Genomic DNA, 12,338 nt, shown 5'->3' with positions numbered 1-12,338 from the left:
ACCAGAAGCCACCAGCTGTGGAGAGCTGTGTAGCAGCTGATGACGGGCTGGCCAGCCCTCCTGCTCCCAGGCCTGTGTGGGGGCCAGCTTTCCCTCTAGCTCTAACTCCATGTCATGCTGTTGAGGGGCAGGGCCAGCTCTGCTGCACCCAAACCACAGCTGGTTCTGGCTGGCTAGGGGTGGGGCCAGTCGCCTGAGGGGCAGGGCCAGCTTAGGATGGCCTTCGGACATCTACATGGCTTTAGTCAGCAGCTCAGATCATGTACATCCACATGTCTGTGGAAATATTGGCCACAGACATCAACACAGCCCCTGGCTGCATCAGGACCTCTGATCCACTCATGAACCTCAGTAGCTGCATGGACCATGGGCCTCAACGTGGTCTCTGGTGACTACACATGCCATTCACATCCAAAAGGCTCCCTGGGGCAGCAATTTTCCCATCTCTCCATCATCTATTTGCTTATCATAGTCCTGCCTGGCATGGTTGGCCTGTTTGGATCCCACCACCCATGATCCAAAAGGCGGGGTGGCCTCAAGTTTTATTTTATTTACTTTTAAATACACATGCCATTCACATCCAGAAGGCTCCCTGGGGCAGCAAAACCTGAGGACATCACCCACAAGGAACTCAGGCTTCCTTGTGACCTGGGGCAGCAGCATGGACCACAGACACCAACATGGTCTCCAGTGGCGTCATGTGCTGTGGTGGACGGACCTTCCGAGGAGGTGCAGTACCACTCTGCTGGCACTGCTCTCTGGTTTTCTATTTTCCCATCTCTCCATCATCTATTTGCTTATCATAGTCCTGCCTGGCATGGTTGGCCTGTTTGGATCCCACCACCCATGATCCAAAAGGCGGGGTGGCCTCAAGTTTTATTTTATTTACTTTTAAAAATTTTATGTGCATTGGTGTGAGGTTGTCAGATCCCCTGGACCTGGAGTTACAGACAGTTGTGAGCTACCATGTGGTTGCTGGGACTTGAACTCATGTCCTCTGGAAAAGCAGTCAGTGCTCTTAACCACTGAGCCATCTCTCCATCCTTCAAGTTTCATTTTTTTAATACTTTACTTTTTTGCTCTGGTTTTTGTTTCTTGACTAATTTTCCAGCTTTGCTGGGTTTTGCAGGAAGGGGTAGTGTGTGTTAACTTCTCAGTCTCATACTTTTCTAAGATGCCTACCAAATATATCACTCTGGGTTTGAATAAATTAGACAGTCTTTAACATCCTCGGGTCCAGGGAAGTTGATCTGCTCTCCAGATTATGAAGAAAAGTTTAAAAAACTGTTTCATATTCTGTGTGTGCCTGTCTGTCATGATACAGGTGTAGAGGTTAGAGGACACTTTTAGAAGCTGATGTTCTTTCCATTATGAGTGTTCAGGCAACAAGTGCCTGTACCCAGTGCACCTGTGGGTGGCTGAATACAGTGCTTTTTTGTTTGCTTGTTTGTGTTTGAGACAGTTTCTCTGTGTAGCCCTGGCTGTCTTGGAGCTAGCTGGCTTCAAACTCAAATAGATTTTCCTGCCTCTGCCTCCATAGTGCTGGAGGTGTGCGCCACCACTGCCTGGCTGAATATTAGTATTATTTTAAAGTTAAAATGGAGTTTTGATTTTGGAGTTTAGATCTCTCCATGTAGCTCAGGCTAGCCTCAATCTCCTTTTTTTTTTTTAAAGCTAAGGACTTGGGGTTGGAGATTTAGCTCAGTGGTAGAGCGTTTGCCTAGCAAGAGCAAGGCCCTGGGTTCGGTCCTCAGCTCTGGAAAAAAAAAGATAAGGACTCATAGTGGGTGTGGTGGCACATTCCTTTAATCCTAGTACTCAGCTGGCAGAGGCAGGAGGATTTCTCTGAGTTGAGACCAGCCTGGTCTGTAGTTAGTTACAGGCTCCTACATAGTAAGGTCATATCTTTTTTTTTTTTTTTTTTTTTTGTTTTTGTTTTTGTTTTTTGTTTTTTTGAGACAGGGTCTCTCTGTGTAGCTTTGTGCCTTTCCTGGAACTCACTTTGTAGCCCAGGCTGGCCTCGAACTCACAGAGATCCACCTGCCTCTGCCTCCCGAGTGCTGGGATTAAAGACGTGCGCCACCACCGCCCGGCCATATCTTTTTTTTTAAAAGAGGGCATCAGACCCTCAGGAACTAGAGTTAGAGAGGGTTGTCAGCTGTCTTGTAGGTCCTGAGAATTGAACCTCCAACGTTCTCTGCAAGGTCAGCCAGTGTTCTTAACCACTGAGCTATCTCTCCAGCCCTCAATTTAAAAACTGTTTAATGTGTACTGTTCAGGCTGAGTATGGTAGCGCCCTTTTTCTGTTTTTTCCCCGGAGACACAGTGTCTCTCTACGTGTCCCTGACTGTCCTGAGCCTATGTCGGTCCTCCTCCCTCTGCACTCAGGGATGAACCTGCAGAGGGAGAATCTCTGCAGGTTTGAGGCCAGCTTGGTCTACATAGTAGAGTGACTCTGTTCAAAGTAAATAAACTTTTTTTTTTAAAGTAGTAGAAAGCCGGGCGGTGGTGGCGCATGCCTTTAATCCCAGCACTCGGGAGGCAGAGACAGGCAGATCTCTGTGAGTTCGAGGCCAGCCTGGGCTACAGAGTGAGTTCCAGGAAAGGCGCAAAGCTACACAGAGAAACCCTGTCTCGAAAAACCAAAAAAAAAAAAAAAAAAAAAAAAAAAAAAAAAAAAGTAGTAGATGAATAATAAAGTAAAACATCCAAAAGTCATAAAGAAGAGTATAGTCCATTCCTTCTTGGGCATTCTAACATAGTAATATATAAAAGGTCCTGCTCCTAGTTAATGATTTGCTTTAAAGTGTTTGGCTAGGGTTTTAGAATGAACACCAGAGTACTTGGTGTTCTGTTAGCTTTGCTGTTGATATTCTTGGATTTCTCAAGGACAGAGTGGCCAGTGTGGTTCTGGATTAGATAGCCCTTCAGGAAGCAGCAGGCTTCTGTGCTTAGGAATCAAGGCTTCTGTCAAGTAAGAAGGGAGGCATTTGATACCTCTGTTCATTTGTATCCAAGAAATCAGCTTTTGGGACTAGAGAGATGGCTCAGCAGTTAAGAGCACTGTCTGCTCTTACAGAAGACCCGGGTTCAATTCACAGCACTCAATCATGGCTTATGACAGCCTGTAACTCTTCTCTCAGTACTCATTCATACAAACAGGCAAAACACACACACACACACACACACACACACACACACACACTTGCACTGTTGCCTAGTCATTCGATTTTGAGTCTTGAAATTGCATGTGGCATTGTGGCTGGGCTAGACATGATGGCCTGATTTCTTCAGGGTCTCTTCCCTGGTGCCCGTAAGTCTAGATTCTTGAGATTGTCCTGTCTTTTGGGTCTGGGGCATGTGATGGACTACTGAACACTCTTTGATATACTGCTGGAATCCGACCCCCGACCCCCGGCGGCGGGGGCGTTGTGTCTCTGCTACTGTCTGTCTTCTTTTTCCCTTTTTTTCCACATGCCCGCCCTTCAGAGTTCTGCCACTGTCCCCCTGCTGGGCATCCCTTCATTTGCACTTAAGCTATCACTCCTTGCACTGCCCTTGGTTGTGAGCTCTGACCATCCTTGGTGCTGGCTTTGTTGTCCTGTTCCTTCATCTTGTGTCCCTATGGGGCAGGTGAACTCCATTCTTGCTCCTCTTTTTCCAGCTATCTGTCTAGTGACTTGACATTCCTGTTTTTGTTTGTTTGTTTGTTTTTGGTTTTTTGGACATGGTTTCTTTGTGTTGCCCTGGCTATCCTGGAACTCACTCTGTAGACCAGACTGGCCTCGAACTCAGAGACCCACCTGCCTCTGCCTCCCAAGTACTGGGATTAAAGGCGTGCGCCACCAGCACCCTGCTGACATTCCTGTTCTTATTGGGCTCACCTAAGGTCCTCTAGATACAGCCATGAAGAGGGTGGTGTGAAGAGGAACAAAGGTGATGCTTGGTGCTTGTCCGAAGTGCCATGTGTGGTGCCATTGCCCTGTCCTCTCAGGCTGGGTCTACCTCCCCAACAGCCTCTGCAATGTCCTCTCCTTGCCCTGGTTGGCAGTAGAATCTCGGTTTCCTGCTATTCTCCTGGGCAAGGCTCCTGTGAGATATTCTGGTGGCTTACTGCTTTGCCCCTCCACCCAACAGAGGAGGTTCTGGCACTGTCTGGGCTTTGGATTGATGGGTATGGCCTCAGCCAGGACCAGTGCAGCTACAGGGTTAAAACACACTTCCTCATCCCTAATTCATGTGCTGTTATTATCACTGTTCTATTGCTGTGAAGAGATACCATGACCAAGGCAACTCATGAAAGAAAGCATTTAATTGGGGGCTGGCTTACAGTTTCAGAGTTCAGCCCATGATCATCATGGTGGAGAGCATGGCGCCAAGCAAGCAGACATGGTGTTGGATACGTAGCTGAGTGTTCTATGTCCTGATTTCAGGTAGCAGGGAGAAAGGGGTGTGTGTGTGGCTTGGGCTTTTATAACCTGAAAGCCCACCCCCAGTGCCACATTTCCAACAAGGCCACAACTATATGAGAAGGGGCGTGTTCTTGTTTAAACCACCACAAGTGTCCACCATCCTAGAGGCTTCCTTTGCTGTCCTCCCTACACTCTGAGCATAAATTTCTGCTTAGTCTGTGTTCCCCTCCATCTTGTGCCCCTCCCTCATTTTGAAACTTTTATTTATGTAAGAGTACATACCCGTATTGAGTGGGGAGAGTAGTGGTCCCTCTCCTGCCTGCGAAACTCGGTCATGCAAATTCAGTTGTGTCTGTACTTACCCCAATATATGCAATCTAATATTTAATATTATGTATTTATTTAATATAATACATAACTAATCTAGTCTAAATATTAGGTTAATATTCAATGTTAGATAAATAATATCTAATGTATTAAATAAATATAGACATTGAATAGAAAATATATTTATAAATATAAGTATTAAATAATATATGTTTATTTAATTTTGAGATAAAATGTCTCATATATCCCATACTGGCCTCAACTCACTATGTAGCCCTGGATGACCTTGTATTCCTCCTGATCCTCCTGCCTCCACCTCCCAAGTGCTGCCGTTAAAGGTATTCACCACCGCTCCTGGCTGGGCATGAAACCCAGGACTTCCAGAATGCTAGGCAAGCACTCTACCAATTAAGGTACAACTTCAGCTCCTGAATTTTGAAGTATCTCCAGATGTATCAGTAAGTATATATAGAAAGCAGTGCTCTAAAATATTGCCAAATCCATAACAATTGATAGCAGCTCCATGTCATCCAGATTCAGTGAGTACTCAAATTTCTAGCCTCCTTTAGGTGTGTGCTTGAGTGGGGGCCCCAGGTTAACATTGGGTGTCTTTCTCAATGGCGCTCCACCTAAGCTTGCTGATTCAGCTAGACTGGCTGGCCAGCAATCCCCAGGGTTCCTCTTGTCTCTGATTCTCGTGCTGGAATTATAGGCGCATGCTGTTGTGCTCTGCATTTTTATAGTTTGGGTGTGGGAGAGCAAACTCAGGTTCTTGTGTTTACATAACCAGCCCTCTCTGCCCTCCCCACTGAGCCAGCTCCCCAGGTCTTCTCTGTGGTTTTCAACTGTGCTCGTTTGGGTCCATATCGTGAAAGTGCCACATGTCTCTGTTTGTCTTGTGGAAATCAGTTGATTTTCTGTCTGTCAAACTTCTCACAGGCTGAATTTGCGTCCCTAGGATGTAGACTAGCGTTCCTTTGGTCTGTTTCCTGTTGCTTGACTCAGACGTCTGGTTCTGAGTCCTAGCTCTGGCTACTTGGTTAGGGACAGGAGGTGGTGCTGTTGGGGCTGTCACTGGTGTCAGAAGGGCTGGCTAGCACCACCTGCTGCTCGGTGTGGCACTGCCTGCTCAGGGCGGACAGGCTGCAGCCTCTTCTGTTCTGCTGGTTTTCACACAGTGAACTGGTCTCTCTCCATTTTGCACGCGGACTGAGGCACACCTGATGTTTGGTGCAGTTGTTGTTCTTGACTGAACTCTTGTTTGGGAAGGTTCTGGAAGGAAGCCTCTTGACAGACTCCCGTGGTCTTGGATAGCCGCTCTGTTCTCAGTCGTGTGGCTGGGCTCCACACTCAGCTGGCGCGGTTGCAGCATCACACGGTCGATCTTGCTTCCTTGAGAAACGCCGCAGCTGGGCGTTTCCTTCCAGGCTCCTAATGCTCCACTTCTCTCACACAGTGCCCTTGAGGTAATTCCAAACCATGGTCACAGCTACAAAAAGTGAGCCACAGCCCCTTCCTTTGCATTTTTTCTTTTGAAACAGTCATATAGGGCTGGAGAGATGGCTCAGAGGTTGAGAACACTGGCTGTTCTTCCAGAGGTCCTGAGTTCAATTCCCAGCAACCACATGGTGGCTCACAGCCATCTATAATGAGATCTGGTGCCCTCTCCTGGCCTGCAGGGATACATGCAGGCAGAATGTTGTATACATAATAAATAAATAAATCTCTTAAACAGTCATATAACCCAGACTGGCCTTGAACTTGTGCTGTAGAACTTTGAACTCCTAGTCCTCCAAGGCTTTCAGCCTTTCTCTCCCCATGGCCACAGTTGGTTCCACTTTTGATCTTTTTCTTTTTTTAAACTAACTCTGTTTTTGTTTTTTGGTTTTTCGAGACAGGGTTTCTCTGTGTAGCTTTGCGCCTTTCCTGGAACTCACTTGGTAGCCCAGGCTGGCCTCGAACTCACAGAGATCCGCCTGGCTCTGCCTCCCGAGTGCTGGGATTAAAGGCGTGCGCCACCACCGCCCAGCAAACTAACTCTGATTTATTTATTTATTTGTTTGTTTGTTTTTTTCGATACTGGGGATTGAACTCAGGGCCTTGAACATGCTGGACAAGTACTCTACCACTAAGCCACACTCCCAGGCTATTTTTTAATTAACTAATTCTTTTTAGTGTGCATGTCCACGCATGCATGCATCTGTGAGTGTGTGTGTGTGTATGTGTGTGTGTGTGTGTGTGTGTGTGTGTGTGTGTGTGCACACGTGCGCGCTCACATATTTGTGTGCCCCGTGGCCTGTGTGAGGCAGTTACAGGACAACTCTTGGAAGTTGTCTCTCTGCCTTGACCTAAGGATTGAACTCGTGTGCTCAGACCTTGTGTGCCAGCGCCTCTGCCCACTGAGCCATCTCACTAGCTGTCTGTTTATTTTGAGACACAGTCTTAGGAAGTTGCTCAGGCTGGCCTTGAACTGACTGTGTCATCCAGTCAGGCCTTGAATTTGTGATCTTCTGGCCTCTGCCTCTGGAATAGCTGGGATTACAGGCCTCACCCAGCTTTTTTTTTTTTTTTTAAATATCTTCTGAATTCATAGTGACACTACAATTCAGATTCAGGATTGTGCCTTGATCTGACTGCCTTCCATGGTTGCTGAGAAGTGAGCTCTTCAGGAGGTGAGTCCTGACATAGGACTCACCTGTGTGGAAGGGGCAGCGCTGCCCCTTGCGGCTCTGCCCTGTGGAGACACAGCTCTCACCAGGTACTTCATGCTGGCACCCCCATCTTGGGGCTCCAGCCTAGTGTAGGAGAGAGAGGCTTCTGTTCCTGTAGATCACCCAGTCTGTGGTATATGGTGCTTGCCTAGCATCTGCAGTCAATTTTAATCATCTTTGAATTCTTTCTTCTTCCCCCTCCTCCTCCTCCTCCTCCTCCTCCTCCTCCTCCTCCTCCTCCTTCTCCTCCTCTTCTTTTTTTCATAACAAGGTTTCTCTGTGTAGCCTTGGCTGTCCTGGAACTCACTCTGTAGACCAGGCTGACCTCGAACTCACAGAGATTCACCTGCCTGTGCCTTGGTGTGTCACCACGCCTAGTCCATCTTTCAGTTCTTTCTTAAAGGATTCCAGCTTTTAGCAGCACTTGGAATGGTGGAATTCGAATGTCTGTTACTTGACATGCTTTTCCAAAGCTTAGTGATAATCTAGCTTTCTCCCTTAGGAAGGCACCTGATTTTTGTGCAGCTGTTTAAATGATTTTTTTTCTTTGAAGTCCAAATATTTCACAGACTAAGTCTTGGAGTAGATCTTTGATGTTTGTAGGTACCTAGTTTTGTGCTTTCAATGCCTAATTAATTTTAAAAAATGATTTTAAGATTATGTATTTCGCTGGGCTGTGGTGGCACACACTTTTAGTCCCAGCATTCAGGAGGCAGAGACAGGGGGATCTCTGAGAGTTCAAGGCCAACCTGGTCTTCAGAGAAAGTTCCAGGACAGTCAGGGATCAGAGAAACCCTGTCTCAAAAAATAAAAAATGAAATGAAATAAAGACTATGTATTTGTATGTGTGTGTATGTGCCACATGTATGTGGGCGGGTGCCCCTCAGCGGACAAGAAGGTAACAGATCCCCTGGAGCTAGTGTTACAGGTGGCTGTGAGCCATGGGACGTGGCTGGATCCGGGTCTCCTACAAGAGTGTGCTCTTGTAACCACAGATCCATCTCTCTAGCCCTAATTGTCTTTTGTTTGGTTTCTTGAGTCAGGGTTTCTCTGTGTAGCCCTGACTGTCCTGGAACGTGCTCTGTAGACCAGGCTGGCCTGGCACTCAGAGATCTGCCTGCCTCTGCCTCCCGAGTGCTGTATTACTGTTTTGTTTAATCCTAGGACGTTTTCCTTGAGTGTTTTCAGTATCTGTCTGTTTCTTTGCTTTAATTTTCTTCTCTGGGGCTTCTGTTGGATATTGTGTGCCTCACTTCAAGATTTATCTTAAAATTAAAAAGCATCTTGTTGTATATTGTGTCTGTGCATGCGTTTCCGTGTATGTGTGTGTGTGTGTGTGTGTGTGTGTGTGTGTGTGTGTGTGTGTGCGCGCGCGCCAGGGCATGTGTGTGGAGGTCAGAACAACTTGAGGGTGTTAGTTGTCTTTGTACCATGGAGAGCAGACTCGGGCCATCAGGCTTGGTGATGAGCGTTTTTATCTACTGAGCCATGTTGCTGGCATATTTGTCTTTTTCTTGGTTCCTTGTTAGCTCCTTTGTTGTTTTTAAGGACTTGGGGATATGATTTATGTACCACGGAGTTGCCACCCTTACATGTGCGGTTCAGGGTTTCTAGGAAGTCGGTAAGATCGGTGCAGCGGATGCTGTAGTATCGTTTTTACACTTCCACCTCCCAGCCAGGGCCTCCCTGTCGTCAGACCCTCCACCACTCTGTAGTTCATCTCCTTGCATTTCTAGTTCTCATCCTCGGCGTGACTAAGAACACTGACTGTCTTTTTATGTGTGTGTATGCCAGTTGTGTATGTGTTTTCAAGACACTGTGTTGTCCAGCCTAACTTAGAACTCCTGGACTCAGGTAGTTAGTTATCCTGCTTCAGCTTCCCAAGAGCTGGGATGATAGGTGTGTATTAGTACACCTAAATTTTTGCGTTTGCTTGTTTATTTTTGTATGTGCATGTTTGTATGTGTATATGTGGTTGCATGTGCACGTGTGTGGAGGCCAGAGGTTGTCTTGATTATCTTCCTCTCTCTTCGTCGCTCCCTCCCTCCCCAACTCTCCCTCTCTCTCTCTGTTTTTTTGTTTGTTTATTTGTTTGTTTTTATATGTGATGCCTGTGTGTGTGTCGTGTATGTGTGTATGCACATGCATGCACATGGAGGCCAGAGGAGGACTTGACGTCCCGATGTCCTGCTCTATACTCGTCACCTCTTTCCATGAGACAGAGTCTGCCCCTGAGTCTGGAGTTAGGCTGGCAGCCAGTGAGCCCCAGTGAGCCTCCTGACCCTGCTCAGCCCCGGCACTGGGGTTACAGGTGTGTGCAGTCATGTCCAGCTTTTGCATGGATGCTAGGGATTAAATTCAGGTCCTCATGCTACTTAGCAAGCATCTGTGCCTGTGGACCCATCTCCCCGGCTCTGCCGCCCTAAGTCTGAGACAGGGTCTCTTCCTGACCCTGGAGCTCACCAATTTGGCGAGACTGGCCAGTGAGCCCCAGAGCCCTCCTGTTTCTGCTTCCCCAGCCCAGGGCTACAGGTGTGCGGCTGCACCTTACTTTGTATGTGGGGGCTGGGTGCTAGGGATGGAACTTCTGTCCTCGTGCTTTCTTTCGCGGCCAGCCTTTTACCGGGGACTCACCCATCTTTCCACCTCTGTCTGTAGAGGTCTCACTGTTTTCCTTTACAGTTAGGATTTATTTGTATATTCTAGATTCAAGTCTTCATACGTGTTTGCAAATCCGTTCACCTAGTCTTTGCCATGTCTTTTGGTTTTATTAATGTTGTACTTGAAGCAGGTTTTCCCCCTTCTCTGAGTTGGGTCTTCTCTGTAGCCCAGCTCATTGTGTAGCCCAGGCTGGCATTGATTTTCCATAGTCCTCTACTACTGCCTCTACCCATCCTGCTCGCCGAAGTTTTACATTTTGATGACATTCAACTCATCCTTGACAATATAATTAAGGCTTCTTTGGAAAAAGCTGCGTCCATTGTAGCACGCACGTGTGGGTTATCTTTCTGCCTTTGAGAGAGTGATGATGTCAGGGGTCTATCTGCCTTGGTTATTTTCCACTGCTGAGGAACCCATCTCACTAAGAACATGCTAGAACAGTCCCTAAAACTTCAAACTCCTGATTTTTCCTACCAGGGGAGCTCAGTTGTCGACTCTGAGAACCAGGATGTTATTCCCAAGGTTAAGAACGCTCAGGGCTACTGGCAGATTCCTCCAGGATGGCTCTCTCCCCTGTGGCTGGAGCACTTGCAGTGGATGCCTCTGCTTCCTTGCTCGGAAGTATCAGGGGCTCTTGAGCTCGGAACCGTGTGAACAAGTTGCTGCTTTGTAGATGGTAAAAGGGGTCAGTGCCCGCTGTCCCCTGCCAACTGTGGAGCCTGTGGGTAACACATTCTCATTTGCCCATTGCAGGTGAAGGACTTAACTCAATACCTGGACCCGAGTGGGCTTGGTGTGATCAGTTTTGAAGACTTTCACCAAGGGATTGTGGCCATCAGAAATGGAGGTAGGTCAGTTAGCCCCTCGCTGTGCCCGCTACCTTTCTCCTCAGCGTTCTGTAACTGTCCATTCTGACCCAGCCACTGTGTAGCTCTATGTGGGCTGGTCTGAACCCACAGAGATCCACCTGCCTCTGCTTCCCAAGTGCCAGGATTAAAGATGGGCACCATAACCCCTGTCTTAGGCCATCACTTCTTGGACTCGCAAACATTTGGTGTTGCAGATATTCTCCTCTTCCCTGTTTGTTCTAATCCTGCCCTCCATGGTTGAAAGGCTCTCAGCTGCTTATTTACAGTGTGGAGAGCTACTTTCCTTCCCCAGCGTTTTATGAGGGAAAACTAAAAAGCGAAGCTGAAAGAAGTTAGTTGTTATGTATTCCCCACGCGTGCCATACTGAGAGGAGCTTGCTCTGTGCTCGGTGTGTGCCCCCCATTCATCCCTCCATCCATTGTCCTCAGGCCATCTTCTCAGTGGGATGCATTCAACTCATCATACTGTGCACTTCCCACTAATGCTCTGGTGTGCATCCTGATCATCATCTAGAGTTGAGCATTTGTTCAGAGGCTTTTGTTTTAAAGCAAAAATGCACCTACTGTGAAATGTGCAAATCTTGAGTGTAGCAGTGAGTTGTCACAGATTCCTGAGCTTGATTCTCAAATCTCTGATAAGACCGTCATGACAAGTCCCTCCCTTTTTTTTTTTTTTTTTAGATTTATTTTATTCTGTGTGCATTGGTTTTTGCCTGCATGTATGTCTGTGTGAGGATGCCAGTCCCCTTGAACTGGAGCTATAGACAGTTGTGAGCTGCCATGTGGGTGCTGGGAATTGAGCCTGGGTCCTCTGGAAGAGCAGCCAGTGCTCTTAACCACTGAGCCATCTCTCCATCCCTCCTACCTTTTTATCAACCCTATGCTGTTTTCTGTTCCTGTACATGAATTCTTCAGTTTTCCTGCAAATGTGTCCTGTATATATCTGACTTCTTCCCCTCAGTGTGCCTCTTGGATCCACCTATGGTTTGCATGTGGCCATGGCTGTTTTCTGATGTGGAATGGTGGCCTACTGTGATGAGGCAACCGCTTATCTAAGTTCTGGAATGTTTGAGTAGGTTTGAAGAATGTCTGTGTACGAGCTTTTGTGTAGATACATGTTTTCCTAGCTTTGCATCCTGTGCCTAGGCTCTGGGTGTGTGCTGGGTATATATATAGTGTCTTCACAGTGGACATGCCATTTACACCCACCAATTAGCCCATCTATTGTCCTTTTGACTCAAATTCTGCAACTATGAATGGAGCTTTTCAACCAGGCGGTAGTAGCTCATACCTTAAATCCCAGCACTTGGATGGCAGAGGCAGTCTGATCTCTGTGAGTTTGAAGCCAGCCTGGTCTC

The 12,338-nt window shown here is 47.3% G+C and overlaps 1 protein-coding gene across 2 annotated transcripts in view; it reads left to right on the top strand.

The window, feature by feature from the left end:
- The window catches only part of Rab11fip3 (RAB11 family interacting protein 3), an 85,512-nt gene that overhangs the window by 31,839 nt on the left and 41,335 nt on the right, over positions 1–12,338 (top strand). For both annotated transcript variants that reach the window (XM_052758803.1, XM_052758802.1), the window contains exon 2: positions 10,865–10,958. In XM_052758803.1, coding sequence (XP_052614763.1) covers positions 10,865–10,958 — 94 coding nt within the window. The remainder of the gene's footprint in view (positions 1–10,864; positions 10,959–12,338) is intronic.

The sequence above is a fragment of the Peromyscus californicus genome, unplaced genomic scaffold (assembly GCF_007827085.1).
Source record: "Peromyscus californicus insignis strain IS unplaced genomic scaffold, ASM782708v3 Scaffold_3__1_contigs__length_106647218, whole genome shotgun sequence".
Classification (NCBI taxonomy): Eukaryota; Metazoa; Chordata; class Mammalia; order Rodentia; family Cricetidae; genus Peromyscus; species Peromyscus californicus.
This window is presented reverse-complemented; position numbering and strand designations above follow the sequence as displayed.